Genomic DNA, 23,776 nt, shown 5'->3' with positions numbered 1-23,776 from the left:
AACAGGTCACAGTCCTAAAGAGGTCAAACCCCGATTCTCTGCACAGGGCAATATCTGGCCTGACAGGTATCTCCTGTTTTAATTAGTTAAAAGGTTATCCTCACTCACCGATTAATAAGGGTCATTGCAAGGTTAAGGAATATCAGATACTAAATCTAGTGATGGCATTGACATCATCAGAGAGATCTGTAATCCACACGCTAATCTCCACAATGTATACTGATGTGCAGCTGTGTTACACCAGGTAAGAACGGTAAATGTTGAAGCTAAGAAGCTAAAAGCATTGATAGAAGTAGTTTAGCTGCTGAAACACTGACAAACATGGGGGCAGCAAGAATGGGACTGTCAAATATTTGAACTGAGATTCTGTACAAGACGTGTACTGAGGGCAGTAAAGACACTGAGTATGATATGGATAATACACCCCAAGGTGCAAATGTACAATATAAAAACAAACTGAATGTGTAAAGGCTAGGGACTGATCTTGATCCTTCAGAACAAATGCAAGAAAGAAAGAGAAACCTGTAAAATTAAATGGATGGATACAATTAGCAATTATCTGACTGTCTTCCAAAACAAAATACACATAAAATAAAGGGGTCCTAAAGGAGGGGCTGTCTTACTGTGTCATGGTTTATACAGAATATTAAGGTTTTTGATTTTGTAATTTGGAAATCTTAGTCCTACATATAAATTCTAATCTTTACCAAGATAGAGAGAATCTGTTGTTTGTATATACTTGATTGGATTTCACTGGAGCATCGATAAAATGAAAATTGTGATTTTTGGGTTACTTTGCAATATGTAATTCTCCCAATTAATATAAAAATGTGTAAATGCTGACTTCAGTTCTGCCCTTCACCAACCAGCTTTCTGTGATTGTTGATAAAAACCAAAAGAACAGCAGGTGCTGTAAATCAGGAACAAAAAACAAACTTGCTGGAAAAGCTCAGCAGCTCTGGCAGCGTCTGTGAAGGAGAAAACAGAGTTAATGTTTTGGGTCCAATGACCCTGTCTCGGAACAAGGTCAGTGGATCCAAAACTTTAACTCTGTTTTCTCCTTCACAGATGCTGCCAGAGCTGCTGAGCTTTTCCAGCAACTTTGTTTTTTGTTCTGTGATTGTGGGTTGTGTTTCAGTGCAGTGATCATTATTGCAGTCATGTGCACTGGGACAGGGATTCTGATTATCTCACTTCTTCAGTGCTGCAGCTCCTTCCTGTTCAAAACCTTTATGTTTCTGCAAGTGCTTCCGAATCGATTTCCACCTATTTTCCAACTGCTTCTTCAATGGATCCAGTTCAACACGGTTAAGCTAAAAAAACAAGTGTCAGAAACCATAAAACAGCAGCTGTTACAAAAAAGACCAGCAGCCAGTATAAAAACAAGCAACTGTTATTAAAAAGTGACTGTGAAAATCAACGGTCATTGTAAGCTAATAAAATGTGAGGCTGGATGAACACAGCAGGCCCAGCAGATCTCAGGAGCACAAAAGCTGACATTTCGGGCCTAGATCCTTCATCAGAGAGGGGGATGGGGAGAGGGTTCTGGAATAAATAGGGAGAGAGGGGAGGCGGACCGAAGATGGAGAGAAAAGAAGATAGGTGGAGAGGAGAGTATAGGTGGGGAGGTAGGGAGGGGACAGGTCAAGGAGGTGGGATGAGGTTAGTAGGTAGGAGATGGACGTGCGGCTTGGGGTGGGAGGAAGGGATGGGTGAGAGGAAGAACAGATTAGGGAAGCAGAGACAGGTTGGACTGGTTTTGGGATGCAGTGGGGGAAGGTGGGGGAAATCTCCCCTTCCCCCACCGCATCCCAAAACCAGACCAGTTCGTCCCCTCCCCCCACTGCACCACACAACCAGCCCAGCTCTTCCCCTCCACCCACTGCATCCCAAAACCAGTCCAACCTGTCTCTGCTTCCCTAACCTGTTCTTCCTCTCACCCATCCCTTCCTCCCACCCCAAGCCGCACCCCCAGCTATCTACTAACCTCATCCCACCTCCTTGGCCTGTCCATCTTCCCTGGACTGACCTATCCCCTCCCTACCTCCCCACCTATACTCTCCTCTCCACCTATCTTCTTTTCTCTCCATCTTCGGTCCGCCTCCCCCTCTCTCCCTATTTATTCCAGAACCCTCACCCCATCCCCCTCTCTGATGAAGGGTCTAGGCCCGAAACGTCAGCTTTTGTGCTCCTGAGATGCTGCTGGGCCTGCTGTGTTCATCCAGCCTCACATTTTATTATCTTGGATTCTCCAGCATCTGCAGTTCCCATTATCACTGGTCATTGTGAGCTTGCTTATTTTGTAAACTATTGTGCACCAAAGCCATAAACTTGCTGAGCCGACGGGGATAATGTCGGGGAGCAGAGTCCGAGAAGTGTGGGGCTTTACCTTGCAATCCATCTCTGCTGTGAGCTGTTCGAGAATACTGCCCCAGTCCTTCTCCTGCATACAGATCTTGTTCAGAATTCCCTGAATCATCTTGTTGATCTGGTCTGTTACAGCATCAAACTGTGTGCGGCTGATATTCTAACAGGAAAAGTGATTATATTAGTTGTCTAGTAGGGAACTACACACACACAACCCTCTCGTGATCTACGCATCGTCCTCCTCTCTACCTAACTCTTCACTGCTTCTGTCAAGGCCATCCTGAATGACCTCCCAGCCACTTGCTGTGACCCATGTGGGAATTTGGCTGATACATGAGCTCCACTCCTCTCACAATAAATAGTTAACCAAATTGCTCAAAATCACCAGTTTAGCTCCCTGATAGGCCCCAATAAACAAAACACACTGACCAGATTTCTGTACTTAACAAGAAAAGAAACAATTATTTATTATATAGAAATCAATTCTAACTACAGGAAATTGAAATATGGCTTTTCAATGTATAACTGTATTGAAACACTAGCTGCATCTTTAATCCCTACCTCAGACAGACACAGGCATATGAACACATATGTCATGGGTGAAGAAAATGAAAATTCATGGAACACCAATCAATAGCACCACTCTACTGGATTTAATGAAGTTTCCTTTTCTAATTCCTTCTGATTTCTGATTTAATATGCAAGTTTTCTTCAGTTCTTTGTTAAAGACACCACAGGGTAAGTAATTCATTAACTGGTCCATTTTTCAGTCACTGGTTAGAGGCAACAGTTTGTAGCGAATGGTGGGATTACAATAAGCTGGAAGCTTTTCATTGATGCTGATTCAATGGGTTGAAGGGCATCTATGACTCTATGAAAATAATGAGCTGCTGTTTTGTTCATAGTTCCTCCAGGAAAAAGAAATGTTGCCTCTGGCAGTCTGGAGACCCTCTGCCTTTACTGCTCACACACAAACTGTCCACTTGCCCAAGAGCCAATCAGAGAGCTGCTTTCATGCTGGAAACTCCTGGCCTTCACAATCTGGTCTCAATTGGAAAAACTCATCAACAGCCTGTCTCCGGGTAGAGCTTGCAGTGAACAAACCCCCATCAAACATCTTCCTCCATCGCTTCAACAAAGCAACAGTGTAAACACAACTCACAATGAATTCTAATAACAACAAAATGTGAGGCTGTTTGAACACAACAGGCCAAGCAGCATCTCAGGAGCACAAAAGCTGACGTTTCGGGCCGAGACCCTTCTAGGCCCGAAACGTCAGCTTTTGTGCTCCTGAGATGCTGCTTGGCCTGCTGTGTTCATCCAGCCTCACATTTTGTTGTCATGAATTCCAATAACTTGTTTTTAAAAATGAAGCATTTCTTCCTCCGTCCTTCGTTTAAATAGGCCTGCTCCCGTTTTGTTTAAAATCCAAAACATAGAAAAATAAAAGGGTGTTGTTGACCATACACTCAGGGCTATGTGCCTGAAGGTTGTCAAGGTAAAAGTATCAAAGCTTAGTTTCTGATAATTATGATAAGAATATTTAAAATAGTTGTTGTAAAGTGTAACACAGTCTGTGTTTTCCTTTTCTGTAATAAACGTCTGTGTTGTTTTGCTAAAGGCCATTGGCAGCTCCTTTTGAACGTGTTCATTGGCCGAGCCCCACAGTAAACAGAAAGAAAATTCAGGGTAGACCTGGGATCGGACTTGTCCTCGATTACCACCAGAGACAGCAGAGAGGATTAGGGGGATGTGTGATGGAGATGTGGAAAATTGAGAGATTTACATGAAGTAGCCAGGGACAAGCTACTTATGGTGACAGAGGATCAGCAGGAGCTTGAAGGAGACTGGCAGCACAACTAATGCAGAAGATGAAGAGAATGTTGTTGACACAGCATGTTGCTGTGAGCTCGAACACTGCCTGACAGAGAGGCAGGAGCGGATTTGATAGACACTTTCCAAAAATAACTGCACAAATATTTGTAAGTTTCTAGGCAATACAGAAGTTAGGCCGTGCTAAAATGAGACACAAAGATTTTCAGTTTGAGCTGGATCTCCTGCCCATTCACACTCTGTCCCAACAAAATCACAATCCCTTTTCATAGAACATAGAACATAGAAAAGTACAGCACAGTACAGGCCCTTCGGCCCACGATATTGTGCCGTGGAATGATCCTAATCCAAAAATAACCTAACCTACATTCCCCTCAATTCACTGCTGTCCATGTGCATGTCCAGCAGTCGCTTAAATGTCACTAATGACTCTGCTTCCACGACTACCACTGGTAAACTATTCCATGCGCTCACAACTCTCTGGGTGAAGAACCTCCCTCTGACGTCTCCTCTATACCTTCCTCCTAACACCTTAAAACTATGACCACTCGTGGCAGTCAATCCTGCTCTGGGAAAAAGTCTCTGGCTATCGACTCTATCCATGCCTCTCATTACCTTGTACACCTCGATCATGTCACCTCTCTTCCTCCTTCTCTCCAGAGAGAAAAGTCCGAGCTCAGTCAACCTCTCCTCGTAAGACAAGCCCTCCAGTCCAGGCAGCATCCTGGTAAACCTCCTTCGCACCCTCTCCAAAGCCTCCACATCTTTCCTATAATAGGGCGACCAGAACTGGACACAATATTCCAAGTGTGGTCTCACCAGGGTTTTGTAGAGGTGCAGTATAACCTCACGGCTCTTAAACTCGATCCCCCTGTTAATGAAAGCCAAAGCACCATATGCTTTCTTAACAACCTTATCCACCTGGGTGGCAACTTTGAGGGAGCTATGCACTTGAACGCCAAGATCCCGCTGTTCCTCCACACTGCCGTCAATCCTGCCTTTAATCCTACATTCAGCATTTAAGTTCGACCTTCCAAAATGCATCACTTCGCATTTATCCAGGTTGAACTCCATCTGCCATTTCTCAGCCCAGCTCTGCATTCTGTCAATGTCTCGCTGAAGCCTGCAATAGCCCTCGATACTATCAACGGCACCTCCAACCTTTGTGTCATCAGCAAACATACTAACCCACCCCTCAACCTCCTCATCCAAGTCATTTATAAAAACTACAAACAGCAGAGGCCCAAGCACAGAGCCCTGCGGGACACCACTCAGCACTGACCTCCAGGCAGAATATTTACCATCTACAACCACTCTCTGCCTCCTGTCAGCCAACCAATTCTGAATCCAGACAAGCAAATCACCCTGTATCCCATACCTCCTGACCTTATGAATGAGCCTGCCGTGGGCAACCTTATCAAATGCCTTGCTGAAGTCCATGTACACCTCATCCACGGCTCGACCCTCGTCAACCTGTCTCGTGTCTTCCTCAAAGAACTCAATAAGATTTGAAAGGCATGACCTGCCCCTCACAAAGCCATGCTGACTCCCTTTAATCACACTATGCTTTTCCAAATAGTCATAAATCTATCCCTCAGAATTCTTTACAAAACCTTGCTGACCACAGACGTAAGACTGACTGGTCTGTAATTTCCAGGGGTTTCCAGCCTCCACATGGTCATGTACTATTCCCGTTTTACATTCAATCTCCAGGGTGCCCTGCCTGATGGAGGCCAGAGAGAAAGTTTGAACTTTATGTGTCATTTTAGGAATGTTTATATACGTGGAGCAGAACAAAAAATCCAGGACATTCAGGGCTAAAACACAGGAAGTGGATCAATGGCAATGTTTTTATTTTATTGCTTTATTTTATTAATTTTTTTGATGTTTTGAAAAGAGGAACAACATTTGCCTCCCTCCCTCCAATCTTCCGGTACGACTCCCATGGAGAGTGAGGAAGCAAAGATCTTCGCCAGCAGCTTAGCAACCTCCTTTCTTGCTTCCTGGAGCAACCTAGGATAAATCTGGTCTGGCCCTGGGGACTTATCAATCTTAACGTTTGCCAAAATTTCCAGCACCTTAACTTCCTCAATCTTGATCTGTTCAAGCCTGTTTCCCTGCTCCTCAAAGTTCTCATTCACAACAAGGTCCCTTTCCTTAGTGAAAACTGAAGCAAAAAAAACTCATTTAGGGTTTCCCCTATCTGCCCAGACTCCACGCACAAGTTCCCTACGCTATCCCTGATCGGCCCTACCTTCTCCCTGATCATTCTCCTATTCCTCACGTATGAGTAAAATGCCTTCGGGTTCTCCCTTATCCTTCCTGCCAAGCCTTTCTCGTGCCCCCTCCTGGTTCTCCTCAGTCCACTTTTGAGCTCCTTCCGAGAAAGCCTGTAATCCTCTAAAGCTGTGCTAGACCCTTGCTTCCTCCACCTTACGTACGCTGCCTTTTTCTTTTTGACGAGAAGCACCTCTGTTCCCGTCATCCAAGGCTCCTTAATCTTACCCCTTCTTACCTGTCTCAGAGGAACAAATTTATACATCACTCGCAACAACTGCTCCTTAAACAGCCTCCACATGGTCATGTACTATTCCCGTTTTACATTCAATCTCCAGGGTGCCCTGCCTGATGGAGGCCAGAGAGAAAGTTTGAACTTTATGTGTCATTTTAGGAATGTTTATATACGTGGAGCAGAACAAAAAATCCAGGACATTCAGGGCTAAAACACAGGAAGTGGATCAATGGCAATGTTTTTATTTTATTGCTTTATTTTATTAATTTTTTTGATGTTTTGAGTGTCCCTCAGGCCTGGTGTGAGTGTCCCTCGGGACCGGTGTGAGAGTCCATCGGGCCCGGGGTGAGCATCCCTCGGGCCTGGACTGAATGTCCCTAGGGCCCGGCATGAGTGTCCCTCGGGCCCTGCGTGAGTGTCCCTTGGGCCTGGGGTGAGTGTCTCTTGGGCCCTGCGTGAGTGTCCCTCAGGCCCGGCGCAAGTGTCCCTCGGGCCCGGGGTGACCGTCCCTCGGGCCCTGCGTGAGTGTCCCTTGGGCCTGGGATGAGTGTCCCTCGGGCCCTGCGTGAGTGTCCCTCGGGCCCGGTGTGAGTGCCCCTCGTGCCCGGCGTGAGTGTCCCTCGGGCCCGGTGTGAGTGCCCCTCAGGCCCGGCGCAAGTGTCCCTCGGGCCCGGGGTGACCGTCCCTCGGGCCCTGCGTGAGTGTCCCTTGGGCCTGGGATGAGTGTCCCTCGGGCCCTGCGTGAGTGTCCCTCGGGCCTGGGGGGAGTGTCCCTCGTGCCCTGCGTGAGTGTCCCTCGGGCCTGGGGGGAGTGTCCCTCGTGCCCTGCGTGAGTGTCCCTCGGGCCCGGGGGGAGTGTCCCTCGGGCCCGGGGGGAGTGTCCCTCGGGTCCTGCGCGAGCGTCCCTCGGGCCTGGGGGGAGGGTCCGTGTGTGGTGCTGTGTAAACTTGGGGCAACAAAACTAATTGTAAACCTGGTCATTACATCCCCCACAATGTCACTCCCAGAGTGTGTCACTCACCGGCCTTACACACACCGACCTTACACACACACCGGCCTTACACACACCGACCTTACACACACACCGGCCTTACACACACACACCCCTGTGACACACACACCGACCGGACACACACACCCCTGTGACACACTCATCAAAATTACACACACCAACTTACACACAACACCGACCTGACACACACACCGACCTTACACACACACCGACCTGACACACACACCAACCTGACCTGACACACACACACCAGCCTGACACACACACCGACCTGACACACACACCGACCTTACACACACACACCGACCTGACACACACACACCGACCTGACACACACACCGATCTTACACATACACTGACCTTACACACACACCAACCTGACACACACACACCGACCTGACACACACACCGATCTTACACATACACTGACCTTACACACACACCAACCTGACACACACCGACCTGACACACACACCGATCTTACACATACACTGACCTTACACACACACCAACCTTACACACACACCAACCTGACACACACCGACCTGACATACACACCGACCTGACACACACACCGACCTTACACACACACCGGCCTTACACACACACCGGCCTTACACACACACATCAACCTTACACACGCACTGACCTGACACATGCACCGGCCTTACACACACACCGACCTGACACACACACCAACCTGACACACACACCGACCTTACACACGCACTGACCTTACAGACTTACCCCGACCTGACACACACCCCGACCTGACACCCGCACTCACCTTACACACACACCAACCTGACACACACACCGGCCTTACACACACACCAACCTGACACACACACCAACTTTACACACGCACTGACCTTACAGACACACCCCAACCTGACACACGCACTGACCTTACACACACACCGACCTGACACACACACTGACCTTACAGACACACACCAACGTTACACACACCCCGACCTGACACACACACCGACCTTACACATGCACTGACCTTACAGGCACACCCCGACCTGACACCCGCACCGACCTTACACACACAACAACCTGACACACACACCGGCCTTACACACACACCAACTTTACACATGCACTGACCTTACAGACACACCCCAACCTGACACACGCACTGACCTTACAGACACACACCAACGTTACACACACACCGACCTCACACACACCCCGACCTTACACACACACTGACCTACCCACACACCGACCTTACAGACACACTGACCTGACACACACACCGAACTCACACACACCCTGACCTTAAACACACACCGACCTGACACACACAACGACCTCACACACACCCCGACCTTATCCACACACCGATCTTACACACACACCGACCTTACACACACCGACCTTACACACACACCGACCTGACACACACACCGACCTGACACACACACTGACCTTACACACACACTGACCTGACACACACACTGACCTTACACACACAAACCAACCTTACACACACACCGATCTTACACACACACCGACCTTACGCACACACTGACCTTACACACACAAACCGACCTTACACACACACCGACCTGACACACACACCGACCTGACACACACACCGGCCTTACACACACACCGGCCTTACACACACACTGACCTTACAGACACACACCAACGTTACACACACACCGACCTCACACACACCCCGACCTGACACACGCACTGACCTTACACACACACCGACCTGACACACGCACTGACCTTACAGACACACACCAACGTTACACACACACCGACCTCACACACACCCCGACCTTACACACACACTGACCTACACACACACCGACCTTTCAGACACACCGACCTGACACACACACCGACCTTACACACACACCAACCTGACACACACACCGACCAGACCTGACACACACACACCGACCTGACACACACACCGACCTGACACACACACCGACCTGACACACACACCGGCCTTACACACACACTAACCTGACACACACACCAACTTTACACACACACCGACCTTACACACACCGACCTTACACACACACCGACCTGACACACACACCGACCTGACACACACACTGACCTTACACACACACTGACCTGACACACACACTGACCTTACACACACAAACCAACCTTACACACACACCGATCTTACACACACACCGACCTTACGCACACACTGACCTTACACACACAAACCGACCTTACACACACACCGACCTGACACACACACCGACCTTACACACAAACCGACCTGACACACACACCGAACTGACACACACACCGAACTGACACACACACCGACCTTACACACAAACCGACCTGACACACACACCGAACTGACACACACACCGACCTTACACACAAACCGACCTGACACACACACCGAACTGACACACACACCGATCTTATACACACACCGACCTTACACACACACCGACCTTACACACACACCAACCTGACACACACACCGACCAGACCTGACACACACACACCAACCTGACACACACACCGACCTGACACACACACCGACCTGACACACACACCGGCCTTACACACACACTGACCTTACAGACACACACCAACGTTACACACACACCGACCTCACACACACCCCGACCTGACACACGCACTGACCTTACACACACACCGACCTGACACACACACTGACCTTACAGACATACACCAACGTTACACACACACCGACCTCACACACACCCCGACCTTACACACACACTGACCTACACACACACCGACCTTACAGACACACCGACCTGACACACACACCGACCTTACACACACACCAACCTGACACACACACCGACCAGACCTGACACACACACACCAACCTGACACACACACCGACCTGACACACACACCGACCTGACACACACACCGGCCTTACACACACACCAACCTGACACACACACCAACTTTACACATGCACTGACCTTACAGACACACCCCAACCTGACACACGCACTGACCTTACACACACACCGACCTGACACACACACTGACCTTACAGACACACACCAACGTTACACACACACCGACCTCACACACACCCCGACCTTACACACACACTGACCTACACACACACCGACCTTACAGACACACCGACCTGACACACACACCGACCTCACACACACCCCGACCTTAAACACACACCGACCTGACACACACAACGACCTCACACACACCCCGACCTTATCCACACACCGATCTTACACACACACCGACCTTACACACACACCGACCTTACACACACCGACCTTACACACACACCGACCTGACACACACACTGACCTGACACACACACTGACCTGACACACACACTGACCTGACACACACACTGACCTTACACACACAAACCAACCTTACACACACACCGACCTTACACACACACCGATCTTACACACACACTGACCTTACACACACACTGACCTGACACACACACTGACCTTACACACACAAACCAACCTTACACACACACCGACCTGACACACACACCGACCTTACACACAAACCGACCTGACACACACACCGAACTGACACACACACCGAACTGACACACAAACCGACCTGACACACACACCGAACTGACACACACACCGATCTTATACACACACCGACCTTACACACACACCGACCTTACACACACACCAACCTGACACACACACCGACCAGACCTGACACACACACACCAACCTGACACACACACCGACCTGACACACACACCGACCTGACACACACACCGGCCTTACACACACACTGACCTTACAGACACACACCAACGTTACACACACACCGACCTCACACACACCCCGACCTTACACACACACTGACCTACACACACACCGACCTGACACACACACCGACCTCACACACACCCCGACCTTAAACACACACCGACCTGACACACACACCAACCTGACCTGACACACACACACCAACCTGACACACACACCGACCTGACACACACACCGACCTGACACACACACACCGACCTGACACACACACCGATCTTACACATACACTGACCTTACACACACACCAACCTGACACACACCGACCTGACACACACACCGATCTTACACATACACTGACCTTACACACACACCAACCTTACACACACACCAACCTGACACACACCGACCTGACACACACACCGACCTTACACACACACCGGCCTTACACACACACACCGACCTGACACACACACCGATCTTACACATACACTGACCTTACACACACACCGACCTGACACACACACCGACCTGACACACACACCGACCTGACACACACACTGACCTTACACACACACCGACCTGACACACACACCAACCTGACACACACACCGACCAGACCTGACACACACACACCAACCTGACACACACACCAACCTGACACACACACCGACCTTACACACACACACCGACCTGACACACACACCGACCTTACACACACACATCGACCTGACACACACACCGATCTTACACATACACTGACCTTACACACACACCAACCTGACACACACACCGACCTTACACACACACCAACCTGACACACACACTGACCTTACACACGCAGTGACCTTACAGACACACCCCGACCTGATACACGTACCGACCTTACACACACACAAACACACACACACACACACACACCGACCTGACACACACACCCCTGTGACACACACACCGACCTGACACGCACACCCGTGACACACACATTGACCTGACACACACTGACCTGACACACACTGACCTGACACAAACACATCGACCTGACACACACACCGACCTGACACACATACCGACCTTACACACACACCCCTGTGACACACACACCAATCTGACACACACACTGACCTGACACACACACCCTTGACACACACATCGACCTGACACACACTGACCTTACACGCACACCGACCTGACACACACATCCCTGTGACACACACAGACCGACCTGACACACACACCCCTGTGACACACTCACCAGCCTTACACACACCAACTTACACACAACACCGACCTGACACACCTACCCCTGTGACACACACACTGACCTGACACACACACCGACCTTACACACACACCAACCTGACATACACACCGACCTGACACACACACCGACCTTACACACACACCGGCCTTACACACACACCGGCCTTACACACACACCGGCCTTACACACACACATCAACCTTACACACGCACTGACCTGACACATGCACCGGCCTTACACACACACCGACCTGACACACACACCGACCTGACACACACACACCGACCTGACACACACACCGACCTTACACACACACTGACCTCACACACACCCTGACCTTACACCACACTGACCTACACACACACCGACCTTACACACACACCAACCTGACACACACACCGACCTTACACACGCACTGACCTTACAGACTTACCCCGACCTGACACACACACCGACCTGACACACACACCAACCTTACACACGCACTGACCTTACAGACTTACCCCGACCTGACACACACCCCGACCTGACACCCGCACTCACCTTACACACACACCAACCTGACACACACACCGGCCTTACACACACACCAACCTGACACACACACCAACTTTACACACGCACTGACCTTACAGACACACCCCAACCTGACACACGCACTGACCTTACACACACACCGACCTGACACACACACTGACCTTACAGACACACACCAACGTTACACACACCCCGACCTGACACACACACCGACCTTACACATGCACTGACCTTACAGGCACACCCCGACCTGACACCCGCACCGACCTTACACACACAACAACCTGACACACACACCGGCCTGACACACACACCGGCCTTACACACACACCAACTTTACACATGCACTGACCTTACAGACACACCCCAACCTGACACACGCACTGACCTTACAGACACACACCAACGTTACACACACACCGACCTCACACACACCCCGACCTTACACACACACTGACCTACCCACACACCGACCTTACAGACACACTGACCTGACACACACACCGAACTCACACACACCCTGACCTTAAACACACACCGACCTGACACACACAACGACCTCACACACACCCCGACCTTATCCACACACCGATCTTACACACACACCGACCTTACACACACACCGACCTTACACACACCGACCTTACACACACACCGACCTGACACACACACCGACCTGACACACACACTGACCTTACACACACACTGACCTGACACACACACTGACCTGACACACACAAACCAACCTTACACACACACCGATCTTACACACACACCGACCTTACGCACACACTGACCTTACACACACAAACCGACCTTACACACACACCGACCTGACACACACACCGACCTGACACACACACCGACCTGACACACACACCGGCCTTACACACACACTGACCTTACAGACACACACCAACGTTACACACACACCGACCTCACACACACCCCGACCTGACACACGCACTGACCTTACACACACACCGACCTGACACACACACTGACCTTACAGACACACACCAACGTTACACACACACCGACCTCACACACACCCTGACCTTACACACACACTGACCTACACACACACCGACCTTACAGACACACCGACCTGACACACACACCGACCTTACACACACACCAACCTGACACACACACCGACCAGACCTGACACACACACACCAACCTGACACACACACCGACCTGACACACACACCGACCTGACACACACACCGGCCTTACACACACACTAACCTGACACACACACCAACTTTACACACACACCGACCTTACACACACCGACCTTACACACACACCGACCTAACACACACACCGACCTGACACACACACTGACCTTACACACACACTGACCTGACACACACACTGACCTGACACACACACTGACCTTACACACACAAACCAACCTTACACACACACCGATCTTACACACACACCGACCTTACGCACACACTGACCTTACACACACAAACCGACCTTACACACACACCGACCTGACACACACACCGACCTTACACACAAACCGACCCTGACACACACACCGAACTGACACACACACCGAACTGACACACACACCGACCTTACACACAAACCGACCTGACACACACACCGAACTGACACACACACCGACCTTACACACAAACCGACCTGACACACACACCGAACTGACACACACACCGATCTTATACACACACCGACCTTACACACACACCGACCTTACACACACACCAACCTGACACACACACCGACCAGACCTGACACACACACACCAACCTGACACACACACCGACCTGACACACACACCGACCTGACACACACACCGGCCTTACACACACACTGACCTTACAGACACACACCAACGTTACACACACACCGACCTCACACACACCCCGACCTGACACACGCACTGACCTTACACACACACCGACCTGACACACACACTGACCTTACAGACATACACCAACGTTACACACACACCGACCTCACACACACCCCGACCTTACACACACACTGACCTACACACACACCGACCTTACAGACACACCGACCTGACACACACACCGACCTTACACACACACCAACCTGACACACACACCGACCAGACCTGACACACACACACCAACCTGACACACACACCGACCTGACACACACACCGACCTGACATACACACCGGCCTTACACACACACCAACCTGACACACACACCAACTTTACACATGCACTGACCTTACAGACACACCCCAACCTGACACACGCACTGACCTTACACACACACCGACCTGACACACACACTGACCTTACAGACACACACCAACGTTACACACACACCGACCTCACACACACCCCGACCTTACACACACACTGACCTACACACACACCGACCTTACAGACACACCGACCTGACACACACACCGACCTCACACACACCCCGACCTTAAACACACACCGACCTGACACACACAACGACCTCACACACACCGACCTTACACACACACCGACCTGACACACACACTGACCTGACACACACACTGACCTGACACACACACTGACCTGACACACACACTGACCTTACACACACAAACCAACCTTACACACACACCGACCTTACACACACACCGATCTTACACACACACTGACCTTACACACACACTGACCTGACACACACACTGACCTTACACACACAAACCAACCTTACACACACACCGACCTGACACACACACCGACCTTACACACAAACCGACCTGACACACACACCGAACTGACACACACACCGAACTGACACACACACCGACCTTACACACAAACCGACCTGACACACACACCGAACTGACACACACACCGACCTTACACACAAACCGACCTGACACACACACCGAACTGACACACACACCGATCTTATACACACACCGACCTTACACACACACCGACCTTACACACACACCAACCTGACACACACACCGACCAGACCTGACACACACACACCAACCTGACACACACACCGACCTGACACACACACCGACCTGACACACACACCGGCCTTACACACACACTGACCTTACAGACACACACCAACGTTACACACACACCGACCTCACACACACCCCGACCTGACACACGCACTGACCTTACACACACACCGACCTGACACACACACTGACCTTACAGACATACACCAACGTTACACACACACCGACCTCACACACACCCCGACCTTACACACACACTGACCTACACACACACCGACCTTACAGACACACCGACCTGACACACACACCAACCTGACACACACACCGACCAGACCTGACACACACACACCAACCTGACACACACACCGACCTGACACACACACCGACCTGACACACACACCGGCCTTACACACACACCAACCTGACACACACACCAACTTTACACATGCACTGACCTTACAGACACACCCCAACCTGACACACGCACTGACCTTACACACACACCGACCTGACACACACACTGACCTTACAGACACACACCAACGTTACACACACACCGACCTCACACACACCCCGACCTTACACACACACTGACCTACACACACACCGACCTTACAGACACACCGACCTGACACACACACCGACCTCACACACACCCCGACCTTAAACACACACCGACCTGACACACACACCAACCTGACCTGACACACACACACCAACCTGACACACACACCGACCTGACACACACACCGACCTGACACACACACCAACCTGACACACACCCCGACCTTACACACACACCGACCTTACACACACACACCGACCTGACACACACACCGATCTTACACATACACTGACCTTACACACACACCGACCTGACACACACACCGACCTGACACACACACCGACCTGACACACACACCGACCTTACACACACACCAACCTGACACACACACCGACCAGACCTGACACACACACACCAACCTGACACACACACCAACCTGACACACACACCAACCTGACACACACACCGACCTTACACACACACACCGACCTGACACACACACCGACCTTACACACACACATCGACCTGACACACACACCGATCTTACACATACACTGACCTTACACACACACCAACCTGACACACACACCGACCTTACACACACACCAACCTGACACACACACTGACCTTACACACGCAGTGACCTTACAGACACACCCCGACCTGATACACGTACCGACCTTACACACACACACACACACACACACACACACACCGACCTGACACACACACCCCTGTGACACACACACCGACCTGACACGCACACCCGTGACACACACATTGACCTGACACACACTGACCTGACACACACTGACCTGACACAAACACATCGACCTGACACACACACCGACCTGACACACATACCGACCTTACACACACACCCCTGTGACACACACACCAATCTGACACACACACTGACCTGACACACACACCCTTGACACACACATCGACCTGACACACACTGACCTTACACGCACACCGACCTGACACACACATCCCTGTGACACACACAGACCGACCTGACACACACACCCCTGTGACACACTCACCAGCCTTACACACACCAACTTACACACAACACCGACCTGACACACCTACCCCTGTGACACACACACTGACCTGACACACACACCGACCTTACACACACACCGACCTGACATACACACCGACCTGACACACACACCGACCTTACACACACACCGGCCTTACACACACACCGGCCTTACACACACACCGGCCTTACACACACACATCAACCTTACACACGCACTGACCTGACACATGCACCGGCCTTACACACACACCGACCTGACACACACACCGACCTGACACACACACACCGACCTGACACACACACCGACCTTACACACACACTGACCTCACACACACCCTGACCTTACACCACACTGACCTACACACACACCAACCTGACACACACACCGACCTTACACACGCACTGACCTTACAGACTTACCCCGACCTGACACACACACCGACCTGACACACACACCAACCTTACACACGCACTGACCTTACAGACTTACCCCGACCTGACACACACCCCGACCTGACACCCGCACTCACCTTACACACACACCAACCTGACACACACACCGGCCTTACACACACACCAACCTGACACACACACCAACTTTACACACGCACTGACCTTACAGACACACCCCAACCTGACACACGCACTGACCTTACACACACACCGACCTGACACACACACTGACCTTACAGACACACACCAACGTTACACACACCCCGACCTGACACACACACCGACCTTACACATGCACTGACCTTACAGGCACACCCCGACCTGACACCCGCACCGACCTTACACACACAACAACCTGACACACACACCGGCCTGACACACACACCGGCCTTACACACACACCGGCCTTACACACACACCAACTTTACACATGCACTGACCTTACAGACACACCCCAACCTGACACACGCACTGACCTTACAGACACACACCAACGTTACACACACACCGACCTCACACACACCCCGACCTTACACACACACTGACCTACCCACACACCGACCTTACAGACACACTGACCTGACACACACACCGAACTCACACACACCCTGACCTTAAACACACACCGACCTGACACACACAACGACCTCACACACACCCCGACCTTATCCACACACCGATCTTACACACACACCGACCTTACACACACACCGACCTTACACACACCGACCTTACACACACACCGACCTGACACACACACTGACCTTACACACACACTGACCTGACACACACACTGACCTTACACACACAAACCAACCTTACACACACACCGATCTTACACACACACCGACCTTACGCACACACTGACCTTACACACACAAACCGACCTTACACACACACCGACCTGACACACACACCGACCTGACACACACACCGGCCTTACACACACACTGACCTTACAGACACACACCAACGTTACACACACACCGACCTCACACACACCCCGACCTGACACACGCACTGACCTTACACACACACCGACCTGACACACACACTGACCTTACAGACACACACCAACGTTACACACACACCGACCTCACACACACCCCGACCTTACACACACACTGACCTACACACACACCGACCTTACAGACACACCGACCTGACACACACACCGACCTTACACACACACCGACCAGACCTGACACACACACACCAACCTGACACACACACCGACCTGACACACACACCGACCTGACACACACACCGGCCTTACACACACACTAACCTGACACACACACCAACTTTACACACACACCGACCTTACACACACCGACCTTACACACACACCGACCTGACACACACACCGACCTGACACACACACTGACCTTACACACACACTGACCTGACACACACACTGACCTGACACACACACTGACCTTACACACACAAACCAACCTTACACACACACCGATCTTACACACACACCGACCTTACGCACACACTGACCTTACACACACAAACCGACCTTACACACACACCGACCTGACACACACACCGACCTTACACACAAACCGACCTGACACACACACCGAACTGACACACACACCGACCTTACACACAAACCGACCTGACACACACACCGAACTGACACACACACCGATCTTATACACACACCGACCTTACACACACACCGACCTTACACACACACCAACCTGACACACACACCGACCAGACCTGACACACACACACCAACCTGACACACACACCGACCTGACACACACACCGACCTGACACACACACCGGCCTTACACACACACTGACCTTACAGACACACACCAACGTTACACACACACCGACCTCACACACACCCCGACCTGACACACGCACTGACCTTACACACACACCGACCTGACACACACACTGACCTTACAGACATACACCAACGTTACACACACACCGACCTCACACACACCCCGACCTTACACACACACTGACCTACACACACACCGACCTTACAGACACACCGACCTGACACACACACCGACCTTACACACACACCAACCTGACACACACACCGACCAGACCTGACACACACACACCAACCTGACACACACACCGACCTGACACACACACCGACCTGACATACACACCGGCCTTACACACACACCAACCTGACACACACACCAACTTTACACATGCACTGACCTTACAGACACACCCCAACCTGACACACGCACTGACCTTACACACACACCGACCTGACACACACACTGACCTTACAGACACACACCAACGTTACACACACACCGACCTCACACACACCCCGACCTTACACACACACTGACCTACACACACACCGACCTTACAGACACACCGACCTGACACACACACCGACCTCACACACACCCCGACCTTAAACACACACCGACCTGACACACACAACGACCTCACACACACCGACCTTACACACACACCGACCTGACACACACACTGACCTGACACACACACTGACCTGACACACACACTGACCTGACACACACACTGACCTTACACACACAAACCAACCTTACACACACACCGACCTTACACACACACCGATCTTACACACACACTGACCTTACACACACACTGACCTGACACACACACTGACCTTACACACACAAACCAACCTTACACACACACCGACCTGACACACACACCGACCTTACACACAAACCGACCTGACACACACACCGAACTGACACACACACCGAACTGACACACACACCGACCTTACACACAAACCGACCTGACACACACACCGAACTGACACACACACCGACCTTACACACAAACCGACCTGACACACACACCGAACTGACACACACACCGATCTTATACACACACCGACCTTACACACACACCGACCTTGCACACACACCAACCTGACACACACACCGACCAGACCTGACACACACACACCAACCTGACACACACACCGACCTGACACACACACCGACCTGACACACACACCGGCCTTACACACACACTGACCTTACAGACACACACCAACGTTACACACACACCGACCTCACACACACCCCGACCTGACACACGCACTGACCTTACACACACACCGACCTGACACACACACTGACCTTACAGACATACACCAACGTTACACACACACCGACCTCACACACACCCCGACCTTACACACACACTGACCTACACACACACCGACCTTACAGACACACCGACCTGACACACACACCAACCTGACACACACACCGACCAGACCTGACACACACACACCAACCTGACACACACACCGACCTGACACACACACCGACCTGACACACACACCGGCCTTACACACACACCAACCTGACACACACACCAACTTTACACATGCACTGACCTTACAGACACACCCCAACCTGACACACGCACTGACCTTACACACACACCGACCTGACACACACACTGACCTTACAGACACACACCAACGTTACACACACACCGACCTCACACACACCCCGACCTTACACACACACTGACCTACACACACACCGACCTTACAGACACACCGACCTGACACACACACCGACCTCACACACACCCCGACCTTAAACACACACCGACCTGACACACACACCAACCTGACCTGACACACACACACCAACCTGACACACACACCGACCTGACACACACACCGACCTGACACACACACACCGACCTGACACACACACCGATCTTACACATACACTGACCTTACACACACACCAACCTGACACACACCGACCTGACACACACACCGATCTTACACATACACTGACCTTACACACACACCAACCTTACACACACACCAACCTGACACACACCGACCTGACACACACACCGACCTTACACACACACCGACCTTACACACACACACCGACCTGACACACACACCGATCTTACACATACACTGACCTTACACACACACCGACCTGACACACACACCGACCTGACACACACACCGACCTGACACACACACCGACCTTACACACACACCGACCTTACACACACACCAACCTGACACACACACCGACCAGACCTGACACACACACACCAACCTGACACACACACCAACCTGACACACACACCAACCTGACACACACACCGACCTTACACACACACACCGACCTGACACACACACCGACCTTACACACACACATCGACCTGACACACACACCGATCTTACACATACACTGACCTTACACACACACCAACCTGACACACACACCGACCTTACACACACACCAACCTGACACACACACTGACCTTACACACGCAGTGACCTTACAGACACACCCCGACCTGATACACGTACCGACCTTACACACACACACACACACACACACACACACCGACCTGACACACACACCCCTGTGACACACACACCGACCTGACACGCACACCCGTGACACACACATTGACCTGACACACACTGACCTGACACACACTGACCTGACACAAACACATCGACCTGACACACACACCGACCTGACACACATACCGACCTTACACACACACCCCTGTGACACACACACCAATCTGACACACACACTGACCTGACACACACACCCTTGACACACACATCGACCTGACACACACTGACCTTACACGCACACCGACCTGACACACACATCCCTGTGACACACACAGACCGACCTGACACACACACCCCTGTGACACACTCACCAGCCTTACACACACCAACTTACACACAACACCGACCTGACACACCTACCCCTGTGACACACACACTGACCTGACACACACACCGACCTTACACACACACCGACCTGACATACACACCGACCTGACACACACACCGACCTTACACACACACCGGCCTTACACACACACCGGCCTTACACACACACATCAACCTTACACACGCACTGACCTGACACATGCACCGGCCTTACACACACACCGACCTGACACACACACCGACCTGACACACACACACCGACCTGACACACACACCGACCTTACACACACACTGACCTCACACACACCCTGACCTTACACCACACTGACCTACACACACACCAACCTGACACACACACCGACCTTACACACGCACTGACCTTACAGACTTACCCCGACCTGACACACACACCGACCTGACACACACACCAACCTTACACACGCACTGACCTTACAGACTTACCCCGACCTGACACACACCCCGACCTGACACCCGCACTCACCTTACACACACACCAACCTGACACACACACCGGCCTTACACACACACCAACCTGACACACACACCAACTTTACACACGCACTGACCTTACAGACACACCCCAACCTGACACACGCACTGACCTTACACACACACCGACCTGACACACACACTGACCTTACAGACACACACCAACGTTACACACACC

General features: G+C 51.4%; 1 protein-coding gene across 4 annotated transcripts in view; it reads right to left on the bottom strand.

Annotated features, from left to right (window-relative positions):
• LOC125463854 (glutamine-rich protein 2-like) overlaps nucleotides 1-23,776 on the bottom strand; it is a 136,680-nt gene that overhangs the window by 24,033 nt on the left and 88,871 nt on the right. For all 4 annotated transcript variants that reach the window (XR_009447059.1, XM_059653566.1, XM_059653565.1 and 1 more), the window contains exons 12-13: nucleotides 2,390-2,527; nucleotides 1,195-1,313 (exon numbers count right to left, since the gene is read on the bottom strand). Coding sequence is in view for 3 of the 4 variants with exons in the window: in XM_059653566.1 (XP_059509549.1) it covers nucleotides 1,195-1,313; nucleotides 2,390-2,527 (257 nt within the window). In the remaining variant the exon portion in view is untranslated. The remainder of the gene's footprint in view (nucleotides 1-1,194; nucleotides 1,314-2,389; nucleotides 2,528-23,776) is intronic.

Source organism: Stegostoma tigrinum, chromosome 22, assembly GCF_030684315.1.
Source record: "Stegostoma tigrinum isolate sSteTig4 chromosome 22, sSteTig4.hap1, whole genome shotgun sequence".
In the NCBI taxonomy this organism is placed as follows: Eukaryota; Metazoa; Chordata; class Chondrichthyes; order Orectolobiformes; family Stegostomatidae; genus Stegostoma; species Stegostoma tigrinum.
This window is presented reverse-complemented; position numbering and strand designations above follow the sequence as displayed.